The 20,355-nt window shown below is 34.2% G+C and overlaps 3 protein-coding genes across 3 annotated transcripts; all 3 read left to right on the top strand.

The window, feature by feature from the left end:
* Positions 1 to 111: 111 nt before the first annotated feature.
* Positions 112 to 7,210, top strand: LOC123906083 (zinc finger CCCH domain-containing protein 64). The gene is given in 12 exon segments (XM_045955933.1): positions 112 to 298; positions 393 to 666; positions 2,432 to 2,561; positions 2,677 to 2,796; positions 3,688 to 3,805; positions 4,413 to 4,828; positions 5,041 to 5,108; positions 5,111 to 5,325; positions 5,640 to 5,733; positions 5,928 to 6,073; positions 6,470 to 6,713; positions 6,815 to 7,210. Coding segments are annotated over 11 exon segments (1,782 nt in total). The 5' UTR covers positions 112 to 226; the 3' UTR covers positions 6,599 to 6,713; positions 6,815 to 7,210.
* Positions 7,211 to 8,330: 1,120 nt separating this feature from the next.
* Positions 8,331 to 13,630, top strand: LOC123906082 (receptor-like serine/threonine-protein kinase ALE2). The gene is made up of 10 exons (XM_045955931.1): positions 8,331 to 9,065; positions 9,576 to 9,701; positions 9,776 to 9,886; positions 9,992 to 10,222; positions 10,325 to 10,399; positions 10,494 to 10,865; positions 10,956 to 11,249; positions 11,440 to 11,841; positions 12,208 to 12,451; positions 12,660 to 13,630. Exons 1-10 carry the CDS (start codon positions 8,990 to 8,992, stop codon positions 13,252 to 13,254), a joined length of 2,526 nt encoding a protein of 841 aa, XP_045811887.1. The 5' UTR covers positions 8,331 to 8,989; the 3' UTR covers positions 13,255 to 13,630.
* A 2,283-nt stretch (positions 13,631 to 15,913) lies between these two features.
* Positions 15,914 to 18,475, top strand: LOC123906081 (transmembrane protein 258). The gene is made up of 4 exons (XM_045955930.1): positions 15,914 to 16,074; positions 16,157 to 16,257; positions 18,036 to 18,114; positions 18,273 to 18,475. The coding sequence occupies exons 1-4, from the start codon at positions 16,072 to 16,074 to the stop codon at positions 18,318 to 18,320; spliced, it is 231 nt and encodes a 76-aa protein (XP_045811886.1). The 5' UTR covers positions 15,914 to 16,071; the 3' UTR covers positions 18,321 to 18,475.
* Positions 18,476 to 20,355: the final 1,880 nt, after the last annotated feature.

Raw genomic sequence — 20,355 nt, 5'->3', positions numbered from 1 at the left:
AAAATATTGATTTTTAAAATAAGGGATCAAACCTTCAATAAGTTGAAATATAGGATCAAAATTACATTTAAACCAAGTAGTTAAAATATAATCGAAAAAACCATTACACATCGCTCTTATTGCGAGGGACTAATTCGGGGACAGTCTCAAAGGTTTATCGATAGCAATAATAATCCCTGAAAGCAACAGTGCACCCCAACTGACTCCATTTCCATCAAAGCTTGTTATGGCCCCTCGAATCCTTCTCTGCGGCGACGTTTTTGGCCGCCTTAACCAACTCTTCAAGCGCGTCTCATCGGTAACTCTCTCTCTCTCTCTCTCTCTCTAGGGTTTTGTTTTGTTCCTCAGTTGAATGCATTGCACTGAATCCCTTTGAATGAATCTTAATTTAGGTTAACAAATCGGCGGGTCCATTCGACGCGCTCTTGTGCGTTGGCCAATTCTTCCCTGACTCACCGGAGCTGCTTGATGAGTTTATGGCATACATTGAAGGTGGATCCCACATTCCCCTTCCTACTTACTTCATCGGCGATTACGGTGTCGCCGCCCCTAAAATCTTGTTGGCGGCTTCTAAGGATTCTGCTAACCTTGGTTTCAAGATGGACGGCTTGAAGGTTTGCGATAATTTGTTTTGGTTGAAAGGCAGTGGCAAATTCAACCTCTTCGGTATGCTTTTGCTTTATTTTGTTTTTTTAATAAGAATTCTATTTCAATGTTATTCTCCAAAATGCTTCGCGGAAATTTTAGTTTGTATTTAGCATTTGCTGAAGTTGAAGTGTTAGGATTAGGATTGCATTTTGTGAATTTTTTGTGCCTGCATAGAATATATACGTCTATTAAGTGAGTATATAAGTGTGGATTGGGAAACATGTATTGCTTTTAGGTTCTTCTGTTTGGATAAACAACTTAAGTTGCTTATAGCATAAGTGCATATGTATATGCTAAAGTCAAACTGTTTTTATATAAGCTATAAGTTGTTTTCATATGCTATCATGCAGCGCTAAGAGAAATAAGCTGAAAACAACTTATGAACATGTGATAAGTTGTTTACGTAAGATCTCCCAGACAGTCTCACAAGTGCTTATGTTATGTCAGATAAACTCAAATAAGTCAATCCAAATAATACAGACAGATCCAGAGATACACCCAACCTAATACAGCCCAGACAGCCTAAACACACCAACTCATAAAACACCACCTCCCCTACTCTGGGTCGGTTTGGTTCAACGGAGGGGAGGAGGGGATTTTAATGGAGGGGAGGGAAATTATTTTAACTAACTACATGTTTGGTTCAAAAGAAGGGAAGCGAGGGGAGCACTTTTAATTAAATATATTTTTGGTTCATAAGGGGAGGGGAAGGATTTTAAAACTAATTTACCTTTTACCTTTAAAATCTTACAACACTATATTTAAAACCTTGCAACATAAGTGTTCTACTACATCCTAGGAAATGTATTGGGTTGAAAACTGCCGATCTTCCATTTCCATCATTATCTGCTCAACGAAATCTATTTTGGTGGGAAGGAGGAAGATCATCATCTGTTCCTGCAATGTTTTAGATTATAGAAATCAATATGAAAGTAACCCTTTGAAGATGAGCCATAATGTAGAGTGGTAAAAAAGTTAGCTATCAATAATGGCCATTGCCATATGTATGTGAAATGTTGGCATTACTCATTTTATGAGATTTCATTTGATCATGGAAAAATTATGACGCAGATCATGCAAATTGAAGAGGTATAAAGTTCCAAATTTAATCATTTATTGTGATAAGGATAATATTAGAATTTTAAAACAAATTGAGGATAATTTTGTCAATTTAATAGAATTGTAAATAGCTTCTCTCCCCTCCAAATCCCCCCTATTTGTAGGGAATCAAAAAGTGAGTTTAGGAGGGATTTTTCTCCCCTCATAAAATTGAAACAAACACAAATTATTAAAAATATCACATCCCTTCCACTCGATCCACCCCCGAATCAAACAGATCCTAAGAATCCAATAAAGAGGTTTAATACACCACTCACAATACAAACAGGAAGCTTGTTCAAAGAAAGAACTTTGATGTAGTCAACCAACTACTCCCGCCTCCAGAAGGTTGTTCTTGAAATTGAATAACAACCTCTTTTTCCCTTTACGGAAACCAAAAGAACTAAAGCAGAGAAGCAGGACGGATAGATTGGTTGGCAAAGTAATGACCACCCCTAGCCACCTAAAATCCTCATACCAAACAACATAGGAGAAGCTACACAAGCCAAACAAATGATAATCCGACTTAGAGTAAACAGTACTTACTTAGAAATGACATGATCTAGGGATTAGTTTTGGCAATCACTGTTGTAAATGATTGGTAATGGTTTGCTTCCTGGCTTGTCTATCAGCAATACTCACTGGGAATTGAATTTGGTCTCTTATCTGTTGTACTTTTGTGCAGGGTTATCTGTGACCTATTTATCTGGTAGGAAATCGTCAAATGTTCAGCAGTTTGGAACTTACAGTGAAGATGATGTTGATGCTTTGCGTGCGATAGCCGAGGAACCTGGAGTTGTTGATTTGTTCTTGACATATCCTTGTATTGATTTGAATTAATTCTTTATTATTCTCAGTTATACTGTATTCTGGGCATAACGTAACTTGCTTGTTTTCTACGCCTTGTTGATTTCCTTGATTCATTATTACTAATGAATGGCCAAGTAAGGTCACAAATGGAGCAGCTGCTTCAGATATTCCTGCTGGATTCTCAGATTCTACCGGCAGTGATTCAACCATATCAGAGTTAGTACAGGAGATTAAACCACGGTAATTTCCGGATAGATAGCTCACAATCCCTTGTTTGATTATCTATGTCCCTCCTATCAAACACACAAAAAAGGATCAACTACATTTTCTTGCTGAATGTTTCACATGCACCCACAATAGTAATAAACGAATTACGAATTTTCTATTTAACAAACATAATAATTGTATGCATAATCTGGATTTCATAATATTTGGTGATTGTGCACTTTTAGCTTCAAAAAGATATGCCCTCAGGTTCTTTGTTCAATTGAATGTATTTTGTGTATTGCCATATACTTACCTTTGTCACTAAATATAAGCTCCTTGAAAAAGAAATCCCCTTTCGATTTCTAAATGGCTAGATTCAGCAATTATTTTTAAACAAAAATACCCATAAATATTTAAAAACCTGGGAAAATCATTATGCAGTCGAAAAATATTGGTCCCAATAATCGAAGGGCAATATTGAAAAAAAATAATACACATTGTTGATATTGATAACTTTAATGTAAATAACAAAATACTTACTTTTCTTAATTCTTGTGAATTGGTTAAAAAAGACTTTTATTTAGAGACAAATGTAGTACTTGGTCATGTGTTATTATAGGTATATATCTGTGGTAGGTTATATTTGCAATCCTTATAACTGGGAATGACAATCTCACAAGCAGTAAAAAGAAAATGGGCTTTGATTGGACTCATTGTTAGGAAATTAATTAAAATTATTAAACTTGGTGGGGGGTTTTGTGAAGATCGTTCCTATAGGAGGTTAACTCATTCACTAGGTCAGGATTAGTTTCTTATTTTTCTGGGGGAATTTGGTATTTCAATTATGCCTTTTGTGGAATCTCTTGTAGTCTTTCTGAAAGCTGGGTCTTTGGTCATAACAGTTTTCCCTTTTTTCTTTGGTAGCTATCATATTGCAGGTTCTAAAGGTATACACTATGCCCGTGAACCATATTCCAATGTTGATGCCGTGCACATTACACGTTTCATAGGGCTTGCGTCTGTTGGAAATAGAGATAAGCAGGTTTGGCTATTTGTTAGCAATCACTCTGTTATTGATTTTATTTGATCAAAATTTTAAATTTCTCGAACATTTTCATATGGCAGCGGTTTCTGATTGTTTGTTCTTCAATGTGATGATTCTTATTATGATCATACTTGTAAATTTTTCTACATTTGTTCTTTAGAGGAATGTCCACCAGCTGTTATGCAAAATATCTTCGCCGCCTGTTTGTGTCACTAGTTGTTTTTTATATACATATCTTTGGACTTTCTGGAGAGGGGGTGGAGGACAGGACCTAATCTTATAAATACTTAAACGGTCTTGCTAACAAGTGCCCTTAAGGCACTTCTTAAGGAACTAAAAAGGGAAATAAAACAAGGGTTTTGTGTTGAAAAAACCAAAATTTATACTTTTAAGGTATTGAATGCACAATTTCAAGAAAGTATTTCTATATTTGGTTTCTTAACAAGTGCACTTGTTAGCATTTGCCATACTAAAATACGGAGTTGCCAGTTCAAACTTCAAATCATACTTTTTTTCCTATGGAGAAAATAAACCCGCCTTTATGCGTATCTCTGTAACGCAAATACTTCAATTGATGTAAAATTGTGTCACTTTTGCTTTTCAGAAATTTATTCATGCAATTTCTCCAACACCTGCATCCACCATGTCTTCAACTGAGATTGCCATGAAAACCACAAATACCACCTTATCACCATACACATCTGCGGAGGAAAAAGCTTCTCCAAAGGATACTGTAAAGAGACCCAGTGACGGTAGCTCTGATTCTCAACACTGGAGATATGATGTTTCACAAAAGCGACAGAAATATGACACTGGAGATAAGTTGTGTTTCAAATTTACATCTTCTGGCTCTTGTCCACGGGGAGAGACATGCAATTTTCGACATGACACAGATGCAACGGAGCACTGCTTGAGAGGTGTTTGTTTTGAGTTTTTGAACAAGGGAAAATGTGATAAGGGTCCTGATTGCCGCTTTAGGCACAGCTTGCAGGATGAAGGTGATAAGCATCCTTCTAATAGGTCTGTTTCCTGATTAATTATATTCTACAGTTAATGTACGCTCTGTTATTTAGTGATTCTTGTTAAGTGAATTTGTCGGTTATGTTAATACTCGCATGCTAACCAGTGAGATTTTGGTTTTATTATTCCTCATCTTTGTTTATTTTATTTATCCCAGTTTAGTTGAACTTTAAAGCTTTTTGTCCTTGACAAATTCTACAATACAACTGCAGGTCAAGAGAGTGTTGGTTTTGCTTGTCAAGCCCCAATGTGGAGTCACATTTAATCATAAGCATTGGGAACATTACTATCTAGCACTGGCTAAAGGTCCACTTGTTGAAGACCATGTGCTGATAATACCTGTTGAGCATATGCCAAATACTTTATCTTTGTCTTCTGAATCTGATGCTGAGCTCTTAAGGTTTCAGAACAGTCTCAAGAGATATTTCAAGAACCAAGAAAAGGAAGTCATATTTTTTGAGTGGGCTTCTGTACGTGGCTTTCATGCCAATCTTCAGGTAAAAGAAGTTACTGTTGCTAGTTGTGAAGTAGTTGAAATCTGGAGTAGGTAATGCTCTGCATTTTGTTTGTTTAATGAGCTGGCTTTCCTCCATATCTTTCATGGCTGTCCACTTTCTCCTTATATAATTTGCTTAATTACACATTTGGTATCCAATCTGTTCGTCATTTTTTTATTAGCTATTTTCAGTTCTAACAGTAGTAGCTTCTCAATTGAGTTTCTTTTTTACATTGCTTGTTGATAAGTTCAACTTTAAAGTGATTCACTTTAGTTTTATATTCTCTCTTTCATTGACATTCTCCTTTTATGCAGGTCATTCCCATTGCGTCTTCCAAAGCAGTTATGGTTGAAAAAGCATTCAACTTAGCTGCACAAAAGTTGGAATTTAAATTTGTGACAAAGAAATGTAAGCAGGTTTTGTATTTTATTGCTTATCTGGTACCTGGATCCTTAAGTTCTCCATAACCCTTATTCCCCCTTAATTTCCTTGTTTTTCACTTGCTGCTTGAAAAAAATTCTTCAATTTATTCAGTCTGGGAATTACCTGCATTATTTTTGGGTTTTCGTTGCATTCTTATGCTGTTTTTCATTGCAACTCAGTTGATAGTATTTCTGATGGAAGAAAGTTTTTGAAGACGCAAATCGACGGGAATTCAAGCTTGTTCTATGCTGAAATACCAGGAGGTACAATTTTGCTGCACCATGTTGAGGAGAAAGACACATTTCCTGCCCAATTTGGACGTGAGGTAGCCTTCTAAAAGTGAAATTAATACACTCCCCCTGGTCTCAATTATTATAAGCAAAACTAACTAACTACAATATATTAACAATAGTGATTAACCTATTTAACTTTGTTGAAGTAATAAAAATAATAATTGCATTTCCTGAATTACCCTTTCTTTTCATTTAATTTTGTATGAGAACATGTTTCATTTAATGATATTTTCAGAATACTAGCATTTAATAAAGTGAAGTTAGTTAGGTTTTGCTTTTATTTTTGACCACCAAATGACTTCTTTTTTGCTTATAGTATTTGAGACTGTATTTATTCTGGTAGGTCATCAATGATTAGATTGTTTTTTATAAAGTTACACCTACTGTATTTATCGGCAAGAGTTAATTAAATTTGAAAAATGAATCAGGTTCTGGCAGGGTTGCTTAACATGGCAGATAATGCAGATTGGAGGAATCATAAACATAACAAAGATGAAGAGTTGAAAATAGTTGAAGATTTCAAAGACCGATTTGAAGAATATGATCCAAACCATTGACTGTGTTCATATATTAAATTATCTATTTACAGTGATGTCATGATGATTTTGTTGACTCGGCGCATCTATCAGTTACATACGCCCAATCGCTTGGAGCACAAGATTTCAAACTAAGGTGTATATTTGTTTAATTTTTCAATCATCACTTTTCTGATTGCTTGGTTATTTTGGAACTAACTGATTTTACATTATTTAACCCCATGAATTGATGCTTAGGATGCAAGATAGTCCTACAGGATTTCAGTCGGCCACTTTCATCAGCGGTTCCTGCGGTGAGCTTCACTTTCCTGAAGCTCGTGTCTCTAAAATCTGAATGGAACCTTTTATGTGACTATATATGCACATTGTATGGACACCTCAAACTTGGTATTGGCATTCTGCATATTTTCCAGGCGGTGAATGGCCAAGCCGAATTAGCTATCCTATCGCCTAGGCTTTATACGCTGGTCAACAAGCAGCTGCCACATTCATGTTTTGAAACAGTTAGATTTGCATCTGCTTTATGTAAGTTAAGATATTCGTATTTGTTTCGAGAGACTGGGAAGTTGAGGGTAAGAATGAAAATTTGTTTCAAATTTAACAAGCAATCAGTATCCTTTTATTCGATGTTCATACGTTAGATGTTCATACGTTAAAATATTTGTGCTTGCATTTTCCTAGAGTGAGTTCATATAACTTGGTTACAGATGTGTAAGTTCGTAAGATTTGTGCTTGCATTTACCTCGGCTTCAACCTGTTTATGAAAATTCAACTCTGTAAAAGCTAGTTGTTTTGATTCTTTGTTGTTAAAAATAGTTTGTTTTGGTATTTATTTTCTTTCATTTGATTGTTCCTTTTCATTTGTACTTTTGGTGTCAAAGAACACTAACATAATCTTTGGTCCTTCAAACATTTTATTGTCGTCTTAAAACTTCAGTTGATTTAGGAAATCAATACTATGATTAAGTATATATTTTTTTCATTTATAGTATACACTCTTTCAAAAATAAAAAGCATTCCTTTGATAAAATTTTATTTTTACTAAATAAATTGAAGGTAAGCAAGTAGACAATCACATTCACGGAGATTGGCTGTTGTTGGGGAAGTAGTAGCCGTCACATATGCACTGTCCTTCCTTTCCTTTGTTTTACCCTCGTGACCCCCCTCTTTTTCTCTTATCTGTCTCTTGTCTTTTTCTGTTTCCTCAAGAACTAAAATAAGCTAAATGCTAAGTATTGTTTTGATATTGCCGACGTATGAAGAAAAACCATGATTTTTTGCTTTGCATCCATCCATTGTAAGAGAAGTCACGGGTGCCACATTTTTCACTTGTATTTGCCAAAAAGAGCCATGGAATCTTCTCACCAACTCCCATTTTATTCCCCCCCTAGGGAGAGGATAGATTTATTAAATCTTCATCTTTACATAGACGTGATTTATCTTTATCAATATTAACAAACTTTTTTTAGAATACTAATATTTATCAAATGATAAATAAAACATTTCAAGAATATGTTTTGACACCACACTTTTATTTGGGGTGCAAGATGCATTGAATCCCTTGTTATCCCTTATCAATGAATCATTGTCTCAAGATGGCCAACAGAAGCTACCAAAATAGGAGAAAAGCAACCAGGCAACTAGTCTCCACTTAATTGAAGTAATAAAAGTTTATTAATTAATGCCATGCACTTCTTTAACCTAACTTCACTGTTGAATATTAGTAGTAGAATAACATACATAAATATAAAAGTACATATATGTTGTGACCATACCAACACTAATTAATTAGTAGGTTCTATCATATGCTCACATTTAAGCATGTTTGGAGTGAAAGCAATACTAAAATCAGCCACTACATAGTTTTTCACCTCTTGATCCATTTTTGGTTAAAATAGCTTTTGCAAAATCATGCAAGTGGCCGTGATTTCAGCAAAACCACCGCAATACTAAACGTACAATAAGTAGTCTCTCTCAGTGAAGAAAGAAGTCATTTGCTATATATAAACCATTTTTTAAAATTCTTTTGAGGTTCCTTGGTGTGTATGGACTGTGAATTCACGTGTAATATTGTTGTTTTCCACCCTCTTGTATCAATTTTAATCAACTAATTAAGTGAAAAGGAGTTCAACAACTTTTACCCTTTCATCACATGTAAATTTTAAATTCTGCTAATGCCAGTGCTAATTTTCACAAGAGACATATGTTTTGGCTCTTGTCCTTTACACCAAAAACAATTCTGGTTTGTATTCCATTAACAGTATTTTCGCGAGACATCACCTTATGTCTGTCACTATATGTGGACCTTCTTCAATTTAACCTCATTTAGTTCTTTGCATCTTATAGTTTCCAACCTCAAAATCATTTGTATGAATCATTGTTGAAGAGTCTGTCCTTGGATATTGGAATGGGATGGATGTGGTTTTTGCACTGATGTTGCAGCTGTTGAAGTTCTGCATCATCTTTGGCTTTGCAGTGGCATCTAAAGGTAGGTGCTTGCTTAATCTTCATATATTTATTGAAGTTAATCCTTTTTAATCTTTTCTAAAGATTGTTACAAAAGAAAAACACTTTTGCTTAAGCTATAATAAGTACTTGATTAACATACTTTCTTTTAAGTCTTTACAATGCTAATGATAATATATACTCAAAAGAACTTAGATATGCTGAAGAAAAGTATGAATTTTAGTAAAAAATTATCCTCAATTGGACACATCCTTAGATATTTTTTCCAGATCCAAATACATATCAAAATCAACCAGAAGAAACACATTGAAATAATTATCAACATTCCAAAATGTCAAATTAATAACAGCTCATATATTTGTCAATTTTGAGTTTGCTCATAAAGTTTTGATCATTTTCTCTCTTTTCTCATGGAATTACTAACATTACAACTATTCTCAAGGACTTGAACTCTGTCTCTTACGGTTACAAAGTCAAACTCTTACTACTGTTAGTTTCTACAAGTATTTGATGCATTGTTAACTTCTTTCAGGACTTGTTATATCCCCATCTCCAGAAAACTTACATGTGTATCCAGCCCCTATTGAAACACCTGGTTCTTCCCACCAAAAAGATTCACATAGCACCATTTCTCCTAGCTCTTCAACAGTACACAATGGTAATCTCATTCCCTTGATTCCTTACATAACTATGGGATCACCTGACCAAAATATATGTTTTTTCATTGTCCAGGGCCATTTTCTCATCCTCCAGTAGCATTATCACCGCCATCTGTAAAAGCAAGTCCACCGCCAAGGAAAGCTCCTGTTGTTAGGCCTCCTGCCTCAACACGAACTGCCTCAGGTATGTCTTTATTCATAACTTGAATTCAGTTACAACATACAACTGACATTGTGCAATCATACTTCAATTCATGGATACTTATTTAACAAAAAAGTATCGGTGCAGCATCTATTCCTCCCATATCCTCTCCTTCAAGAATCATCAATCCGAGAAATGGAAGAGCACCGATTGCTGCACCTTTGTACAAAACACCAAAGCCATTTCCACATGTGATACATTCTCCAGCATTGACACCTTCGGCCTCAAATTATAAACATCACCATTCAAGACACATAATTACCATACCTGCTCCTGCGCCATCATATATGGTTTCTCCTCCCATTTCAAGACACCGAGGTTTGCTGCACTACCTGACTGATTTATTAAGTTGTGTCACAAATGGAGTTCTTTGCTGCAACAGAATATATAACCAATTTTTATTTTACACTTTTGATATAGATAGAGCAATTCCTCCCTCATTATCACCAACAACAGGTGGAAAAAGACATCATGTTCCACTACCATTGAATTCAGGTACCTATATTAGTATTATAAACTTCTTACTTAGATATTTATTCTGTGAGAATGAGAAGTAAATAAAAGGCATTTCTGATTACTTGTTTTTCAGACTGTTTATCAACTGTCTGCACAGAGCCTTATGTAACTTCTCCTCTTGGAGAACCTTGCAGATGTGTCTGGCCCATGCGAGTCGGTCTTCGCCTTAGTGTTTCTCTTTATACATTCTTCCCTCTGGTCTCGGAGCTGGCTTCTGAACTTGCCGGTGGGATTTTAATGAAGCGAAGTCAAGTTAGAATTACGGGAGCCAATGCAGCAAACCAGCAACCTGATAAAACTGTAGTCCTTATTGATTTAGTGCCACTTGGGGAGAAGTTTGATAATACTACATTCTCTTTGATTTCCGACAGGTTTTGGCATAAAAAGGTTGTTATTAAAGCCTCCTACTTTGGATACTATGATGTTTTATATGTGAACTATCCAGGTATATATAAACTTCAATTTCGGGTCTAACTGTTTTTCTCAGATATCTTTGATGAGAAATTTTATTCGATCCGATTATTTTATTATACAGGTTTACCTCCTTCTCCTCCTTTACCACCTTCAAGCATTAGCATGATAAATGGTGGTCCTTATTCCTCTGATGGCAATAATGGAAGGACAATAAAGCCTATTGGAGTTGACATACAGAAGAGGCAGAATAGAGGCGATCTTAGCAAAGGCTTTATTGCCATTGTTGCTGTTTCAGTTTTTGTAGCATTTGTTTTATGTACTGCTGCTTCCTATGTCATGTTCAAATTCAGAGTTCATGTTAGTCAAACAACATCGACTCCACGACTTTCACATCATTCTCTTACCAAAGCATCAGGTAATACAAGCAGGTGAATTAGCTAGTGCATTTTACTACCAGCTTATTCCGTTGTCTCAATGTATGATTATTAAAACAATGCTATATCTACAAATAGAAAACTATGTTTCTTACTACATAATAATTGTGACGGTTTGATTTATCATTTAATTTTATAGCCCCTTCCTTATAAATTTTATGAATTTCACAGTTACCGCTACTGGATCATTAATTGGAGACGGAGGGATTGGTTCGGTTTCCTCTTTATTTGAATCTAGCATTGCTGCTTATACAATGTCTGCTAAGACTTTCAGTATGAATGACATTGAGAAAGCTACTGATAATTTTCATAATTCAAGAATACTTGGAGAAGGTGGTTTTGGTCTTGTTTACAGTGGTGTCCTTGGAGATGGGACAAAAGTGGCAGTCAAGGTTTTAAAAAGGAGGGAGGATCATCAAGGTGATCGCGAATTCTTAGCTGAAGTTGAAATGCTTAGTCGTCTTCACCATAGAAATCTGGTCAAGTTGATTGGTATATGTGCTGAAGAGGACAGCTTCCGCTGCTTGGTTTATGAACTCATTCCAAATGGCAGCTTGGAGTCTCATTTACATGGTACTTGAATCTGCTTTTTATTTGCTTACTTAAATCTTTTACGCCATGTTTTGTTAAACAACCTAATTAAGGGCTTATAGCATAAACGCTTATCATATAAGTGCTCATGTATAAGTTATTTCTATAACAAAAGATGAAAATAAAGTCAAACTGTTTTCATCTAAGTTATAAGTTGTTTTCATAAGCTATTTTGGAGAACTTATGGAAATAAGGTGAAAACATCTTATGTGCATGTCATAAGCTGTTTTCATAATGTCTCCCAAGTGTCACAAGTGCTTATACCAGTAGATAAGTTCAAATAAACCAATTCAAACAGGCCCTGCATTCTTAAATATACTGTTCTTATCTTATTTGGTCTTGTGATAGGGGTTGACAGGGAAAAGTGCACACTTGATTGGGGTGCTAGGATGAAGATAGCTCTCGGTGCAGCTCGTGGTTTAGCTTATCTGCATGAAGATTCAAGTCCTTGTGTTATACATAGGGACTTCAAGTCTAGCAACATATTGTTGGAAGATGATTTTAGTCCAAAAGTATCTGATTTTGGATTGGCCTGGACTGCTTCAGATGAGGAAAATAGACACATATCAACACGTGTTGTGGGAACTTTCGGGTACGAAGTTTTTTAGAGCGTGTTTGGTTTGTGAATTTTTTTCCATCTATCTGTTTCCTTTACATGAAATGTTTAATCCTTAATAACAACTGTTGAATTTAAATGCATGGTAATATCTGCATTTGGTTGAAACTTGAAACTTTCTTTTCTGGTTGATTTTCACAATCATGCATTTTCTGATTCATATAATTTTGAAAAATGAATTCAGTTACGTGGCTCCGGAGTATGCAATGACAGGTCATCTTCTTGTTAAGAGTGATGTTTACAGCTACGGTGTTGTTCTTCTAGAGCTTTTGACAGGAAGAAAACCTATAGACATGTCACAAGCTCCTGGTCAAGAGAATCTCGTTGCTTGGGCTCGTCCATTTCTCACAAGTAAAGAAGGATTGGAAGTAATTATAGATCCATCTATAGGACGTGATGTCCCTTTCGATTGTGTGGCAAAAGTAGCAGCCATTGCTTCAATGTGCGTGCAATCAGAAGTATCGAACCGTCCATTCATGAGTGAAGTTGTTCAGGCTTTAAAACTTGTATGCAATGAATGCGAAGAAGCAAAAGAAGTTGATGGTTCAAGAAGTTCAATCCAAGAGCATGATGATTTATCTGTTGATGATATAGAAAGAGGCTTCTCAGCATCAGAATTATTCAATTCACCAAGTAGAGTAGGAAGAATGGAGTATGAAACATTTAGAAGAAAGTCTTATTCAGGCCCTGTGGGAAATGGAAGAAGCAAACAGTTATGGGAGATAATGAGAAGGCTTTCTGGTGGCAGTGTCAGTGATTGTGAACATGAAACTATATGATCAAGTAATGAGGATTACAAATCCTTTTGAAAAGTAAAAATCGAATGGATTCGGTCTTATACATACGCGAGGAAGGAAATCATAAAAGTAAAGAAGAACCAATCTTCTTTCTTTTATCACTTAGGAGCCCTGCGAGATGAAAGTCTCATGCACGGTTTTGAATGAGAGTAATGACTATGTTACCATAGAGAAATTTCATTATTTTTTTACTTTCTAATTTGTGGATATTGTTTTCACTGGTTTTGTTACCACTCAGTAAGATGTCCTCTGCTTAACTCACTTTTGTTTGCTCTCACCTCTTAACTAGAGATGCATGGATGTATATTAAAAATAAACAAAAGTCATAGATATGATATTTTTCTTTTTTCACTTTGAACATTTTTGTAATAACCCTCAATTGCTTTTTTTTACCATGTTTTCCCAGCATGCAGTTTATTGATGTAATAACCATCCCAATCATTATTCAGAATATCTTGGTTAACATTGAAGCCAGTTTACAAATGGTTATCCTGCTGCAATGCTATTTGTAGGAGTATTGTGACTTGTGAGAGATGAATATGGTAGACTCCTTTTTGGCTATTTAACTAAATTTAAGTTTTGTTTGGTGCTGGAAGCAGAACTCTGGAGTAATTTTTAATGGTTTCAAGCTTATTTAGAGTAGAGGATATCATCAAATTCAAGTTTATGCTGACTCTCATATTGCCATCTGTTTGCTTCATGAAGATGTAGATTGACTCATTCCATACATGCTTTAGTTGCCTTATCCACCATATTTATGATGATTGATGATACTGGTTAGATTGTTTGGATTCATGTCTTAGAAACTAATGAGATTGCTAATGTCTTAGCAAAACATGCTCTAAATAGTACATCATTCTCTAGTTTTATGTTTTGGATGTCATTAAACAATTTTCCAATATAATTTTTTTTTATTGGTAGGAATCGAACTCAGTATCTTGGAGTTTACAACATTCATACACACATCACGTTCACCAACCACTTATATTAAGGAGGGTGTATTGGATTGAGATTTTATGAGACAATTTTGGCAAAAAAAGTCTTGATGATTTTATGAGATTTTGTTGGACTATATTGATTTTGTGAGATTTTAAAGACTTTTTTACAAAGAATTTTTTACAATCAAGATTTTTAACACATGATTTGAATGGATTTTGAGAGATTTTTTCAAAAGGCTTTTTTACAATCAAGATCTCATAACACTTTATATATTAGGAAACTTTTGTATATTAGGAAAATTTTAAAAGAATCAATAAATTTTAATAAAAGAAATTATATTTTTTTGGGAATCCAAAGATTTAAAAAAAAACCTTACATTTTTTTTACGTATATGTTTAAAAAGGTTATCACCACCACCATCATTGATGGAAAATAGAAGCATATGAATGCGTGACGGAAAAAATTTGTTTGCCGTTGTAATTAATCAAAACTTTGTAAAAAAAAAAAGTAGAATTTGTTAAAATATTTTTTTGCAAAAAAACATATTTGATAGGTAAAGAAGAAGAAGAAAACCGGTATAATGATGATGAAAGTAAAAAGTTTTGAAGAGTTTGAAAAATTCTCAAGGCTTTTGAGGAGATTGTTGAAAAAGTGAACAAAGAAAAGAAGAAAAAATCGGGTACAGTGATGATGAAGTGTGAAAGTAATAAAGAAGAAGAAGAAATTTTATGCAGATGAAAGTAAAAAGTCTTAGAGAGTTCAAAAAAGTCTCAAGGCTTTTGGTGAGATTGTTGAAAAAGTCTGTCAAGTGTATTTTCAACTAAAAAGTCTCTCAAAATCCATTCCAAACAAGAATCCATCAAAATCGGTAGACTTTTGAATACCAATAGACATTTTAAAAGTAGTAACAAATCTCAATTGAATACCAACGGATTTTGTTGCCCTGAAAAAAAAATCTTATTTGTCTTGATTGAATTCCACAAGATTTATTTAACTTTTTTAAAAGTCTTGATTGAATACCTCAAGAATTTTTTGTCATAAAAAAGTCTTTTAAAATCCCATGAAATCCCAATCCAATACACCCCTCTAAATCTCATCGCCCCAACATAAACTTTTGAGAGGCAATAGTGTGGTGCTTCTATTATTTATGAACACAAGAAAAGAGTCGAAGGATGAACCATCATCATTTTTAAGCAAAATAGTGGATTTTATATTTGAAAGAAGGGAGAATGGATGTAGCATTCTACCAAAAATAGTGAAGGTGCACATTTATCTTTTAAGGTCCATATGTTTATAGTGTTGAAAACTAGGATGAAAATCATCAGTATTTAATGATGATGCACCGTAAGTGTAAATAAGATTTAGACCGACATTTTCAATGAACTAATTATATCGTCATTTGAGTTCACTTTAATATTTTTTTATTTTAAAAATCCCACGATTACGAACAATTCATATTCCATTTTCTTTAGTTAAAAAGCTTTCAACCATTGACTTCTAATTACTATCATTTTGTAATAACCCTTTTTTATTTATTTATATGTATATATAATTATAAAGAAATCATCTAGTATCTATTTTTTGCGTCTATCTTTCTCCAAAGACCTTCAATTTCTTTTGAGGAATCAAAGAGGATCCCAACTATTAAAAAAAAGTGTATATTAGCAAAAAGTGGGGGGTGTTGAACAAATATTTGGGCCTTGCAAGTTGGGCTTATTACAAAAAATAATCTGTTAAGTAGAAACAAGTTGACCGGAAAAGAAGACCGGCGAAGAAGATACATAACTGAGTTTGGTGTGAGTGAGAACGAACGAGTAGATTCTGATTTAACACTTTGCAGAAACAGTGCAAGATCTCCACATGGTAATTCTCATAATCAATTCAATTTCGTTTTCATTTCGATTTTTTCAATTCTGATTTTGCGTTTCATTTTCATCTTTGTAAGGCTCCAAAAGCGATCGCGAGTCCTATCCCTGATTCACTCTACCCTACTCTCTCCGTCTTCACACTCGCAATCGGTCTCATCTTAACCGCTTCTTTCTTCATGTAAGTTCCGATCTCATCTTCTTTCCTTTTCAATTTCTCTCATTCCGCATTTTAGCTTAATTTCCATGGATTTCGCGATTTGATTTTACATTAACAACACTGGATTTGATTTTGAGATTTAGTAATTGTTTTATGAAGAGTTTGTGTCAATTGTAGGATGCAGATTTTACTTGTTGGTGTGAGAGTTTTTTTTTGTAGATGTGAGATTTAATTTATTGTAGGATGTGTAATTTATCAATTTTGAAAATAAAGTGTGAAATGAAATGGATTTGTTTTACTATAGTTTTAATGTTTCCATGAAAGGAAAATCTCATTGTGAGTTGTGTCCGAATTAGAGGGATAAGTAAAGGTGGATATTGGATGGAATGGTTTAATAATTTCATTCCATTCCAGCAATCCAGAGGAAAATTTCTTCGATTTTAGGGAATTTGCGTAGATGCTCATTCAACTGAATCAGTCGCTTTTATCCACTTGTTGTTAACGAGTTAATGCACTGGTATGAGCATGTTTTTTCTTACCTAAACAGTCATAACACAAATGGAAGTGAGATTTTACTCTGTTATTTACTGAAGGGTTCTGGACGACAACCCAAATCCTTGTATAACAGTGTTTACAATACAGAGGAAGGAAAATTATAACTATGGTGATTCAATAATGCCTATACTCTCCTAAGTTCCGGTCTACCCCTCAATTCACCCCAACATTCCTGTATAACCACTCTGTATAACGAATTTGTACGCACATCTACATCACCTCTCCAATGCAACCTTTGGATATGACAGTGCCTAAGTTCAAACTATGTTTGAGCCTGCCTCTCAATTCACCCTTACATGCTTGCATATATGACCACTCTCTGGATAAGGATTTTGCGCAGACATCTACAATTCCACCTCATTGCTACCTCAGCATGTGATTATACCATCCTTATCCCACCTTTGAATGTTTGATCTAGTTCGTCGCTCCTTTCTTCATTTCCTTGCAGACTTTAGATAATGTGGGATTTGGGACTAGGCTCTAAGTAATATGCATTATCACTTGAGCATGTTTCATGTGCTTATTAGATCCTGCATTTTTTAGAACTTCTGTCGGATCAAGGATGTGCAGTTTTCACTTTAAAATAAAAAGTTGAATTGTACTTTGAACACCCAAAAATAAGCAAAATTGATGAGTTTTTCATTATTTGTTGCTTGGTTTTTTTTAATCTCATGAAGCAAATGATTGCTGTGAATGTGTGTATTTTTGTAAGGCTTGGTATATATGTGAAATGTGACCCTCGAATTGATTGATACAATTAGTTTTGCGATGGTATTAGCGACGGGAGTGTTTAACGGGGACTTGGCCTAGTTTGGATTAGCTCCTAGTTTATGAGAGTTTTCAATCAAGATATGTTTATGGTTCTTCACTTGAGGAAAAGTCCTTACAAGCTTATAGGAGTTATTGTTTGAAAAGAATTTACATGAGAACCTAAAAAATTGAGATGCAGACTTGTGATTCGAGCTCCTGCGAGAAACTATTGTTTGAAAAACTCGAGTCGTTGCAAGGTTTTTTTTAATATTTCGTTTTTTTCACATGCTTCTTGAGAAGTTTATTGAAAGTCTTGTATTTTTCTAATGTGTTACTGATGAAGTGAGATCTTGAAGCTTTAAAAATATGAAAGGTTTTCTGATTTCCCGAGAGCTGAGTTTCATGTGCTATTAAATTATGAATGTTCAGCTGACATCTTTTTGTTAGACATATTTTTGTTATATCTTGTTATCTTGACATCTTTCCCTTTGCAGTTATGAAGCAACCTCTTCTAGGAAAACCCGTAATCTTACTCAGGAGCTAGCTACAGGAGCAGTTGCATCCGTCTTCTTGGTATGTATCGTAATGTTTATACTTTATTTTGTTCTGTCATTGTTTGACATGATGCTGGTATAAATTGTTTGACATGATGCTGCTGGTATAAATTGTTTGACATGATGCTGCTGGTATAAATTTAGAGACTTATGCTCGTGTCTTTTTCTTCTTCACAGGGTTTTGGATCGTTGTTCCTTCTACTTGCCAGTGGTGTGTATGTCTAATCATTGAACATCAAACTGTATGAAATTTTTGCTAAGCAGATAGCTTAAAATGAAAATTACATGAGACATTTTAGTCAAACATTATGTTCTTAAACTGTCGGTGACTTTGCTGGTTATGTTTAATGCTCAAAAAGATTATGAATTGCTAGTTTTTATGCTTGATTCTCTAGTAGGAAAATTTTGCATTTCTATATTTCGACAAAGACCGGGGTCGATATATAATACATAGCATTATTTGGGTCCTCCCTAAATAGATGGTTGGGTGTGGATTTTAAGTTTGCATTTTCAACTCCAACCACAGTACTTTCTTCCAATAGATTTGTTTTGTTTCTGTATATTTAGTAACGATCCAAGCAATTGAGCATCTTTTGTTCTTTTCATTGATAAATGAGAGATGCTTTCATCACCAATGGTGACATATACAAGAACAATAGCAAGATTCAAAAAAGACTTTTCTGATGTTTTCCCTTTTATTTCTTTTCTGATTTTTAATTGATCCAAGTAACAATAGCAAGATTCAAAAAATGAGAGATGCTTTTAATTGATCGAAGTATTAGGGATTGGATTTTTTCCCTTTCTTTTCTGATTTTTCATTTTTAAAAAGACTTGAGGAATTCGAGACAACAAAACAGCATTCAAATAGTCGGGACTTACACTATGTTTGGTTGAGGGAAGAAGTTGAGAAGAGAGAAAGAGGTAAGAAAGTTTGATAAGAGAGAAATATATGAGAAATATGATAGATTTGATATATTGTTTGGGACAAGAGAAAGAGAGGAGAAATAGAGATGAAAGAAATGTGTTCTCCTCTTTCTCTTGCTTGATTGAATAGAAAGTGAGAAGAGAGAATGTAATCATTTTTAGAATGACAAAAATACCTTTAATTAGGAGAAAAAACAATTTATACTTTTTTTTTATCAAAACCAATTTATACTTTTATGTAGTTTTAATTTTAATTAAAAAAACTTGTTAATTCAATTAAATTAAGCAATGAAATTACTTGATTCATTTTTTTTTGTATATACTTTATTATTTTTTATCGTCAAAATTTATTTAACATTTTACTTATTTTTCTAGTTAAAATATTAGATCAACACATCATCTCCATCCAATCCATTTTATTCCCCCACCCCTATTGTACACGTTCCAGAGTTGCCACACAGCTTTCCCTACCACATTGCTTTTTGCTTTCTTACAAGAAGAAAGGTGAATTCCTTTGAAATTTCTCACCTGATGAGCTTCACAAGAAGAAAGGTGAATTCCTTTGAAATTTCTTCTCGCAACCAAGCACACCTAGAGTTTTATACAATTAAAATACAGTACAACATTTAAGTTTCATTTTCTGTACGTATTTGCCAAATGAAATGGATTGGAAATAATTTTCAAATTTGCTAATGTGACAAAGAAGAGTTAACTTTCTTTAATACAAAGAGGGATCATGAATTAATTGAACATGGACATGGACATGGACATGGACATGGACAAGTCAGTTTCCTCGGATCGTATATTGGTGTATGGTCCCCATAAAAGCCAATATTGCTACTTGCAGCAGACCTCTGACAGTCGTGTATTATCGGTTCATTTTAAGCCAAATGAAATTCGTTGTTTCTAGTTTCTGATTTCTATCTCTCTGACTCAGAAAACTCATGATGAATTGTCTCCACATTCATGTGTTTTCTGTCTCTTGTGCTGTATTGAAAGCTAAAGATAACCAAATCAGTCCGTTTGTTTCTTCTACCCTTCCTCTTTTCTTCACATTAAAGAAAGAAAGAAAGAAAATGTCCTTTTTTGCTGTAACTTTTGTATGTTTTCTCTCTTTAGTGTTTATAGTACTTCTGAATTCTGATTATGACTAATTAAAAAGTGGATTAATACAAAAATAATGGAAGATCAACCAATAAGACTTCATTTTATTCTAAGCAGCTTGTGTGTTTTCTTACCGTGTAATAATGGTTTTATTTGAATGAATGAAGCCACCAATTCACATAAAATTCTTATTTATTAGCTGTGATTCATCTATTAATTTTTTAACTATTAT

This window comes from Trifolium pratense, linkage group LG2 (assembly GCF_020283565.1).
Source record: "Trifolium pratense cultivar HEN17-A07 linkage group LG2, ARS_RC_1.1, whole genome shotgun sequence".
In the NCBI taxonomy this organism is placed as follows: domain Eukaryota; kingdom Viridiplantae; phylum Streptophyta; class Magnoliopsida; order Fabales; family Fabaceae; genus Trifolium; species Trifolium pratense.
The sequence above is the reverse complement of the archived record's forward strand: the minus strand, read 5'-3'. Positions and strand labels throughout refer to the sequence as shown.

Excerpts from the sequence above, each read along its gene's own strand:
- LOC123906081 (XM_045955930.1), top strand. Across the intron at positions 16,258-18,035 it reads TTAACCGCTTCTTTCTTCAT|TTATGAAGCAACCTCTTCTA; the intron begins GTAAGTTCCGAT and ends TTCCCTTTGCAG. Across the intron at positions 18,115-18,272 it reads CAGTTGCATCCGTCTTCTTG|GGTTTTGGATCGTTGTTCCT; the intron begins GTATGTATCGTA and ends TCTTCTTCACAG.
- LOC123906082 (XM_045955931.1), top strand. The coding sequence starts at position 8,990 with ATGGATGTGGTTTTTGCACTGATGTTGCAGCTGTTGAAGTTCTGCATC. Across the intron at positions 9,887-9,991 it reads CTCAACACGAACTGCCTCAG|CATCTATTCCTCCCATATCC; the intron begins GTATGTCTTTAT and ends GTATCGGTGCAG. Across the intron at positions 10,400-10,493 it reads TCCACTACCATTGAATTCAG|ACTGTTTATCAACTGTCTGC; the intron begins GTACCTATATTA and ends CTTGTTTTTCAG.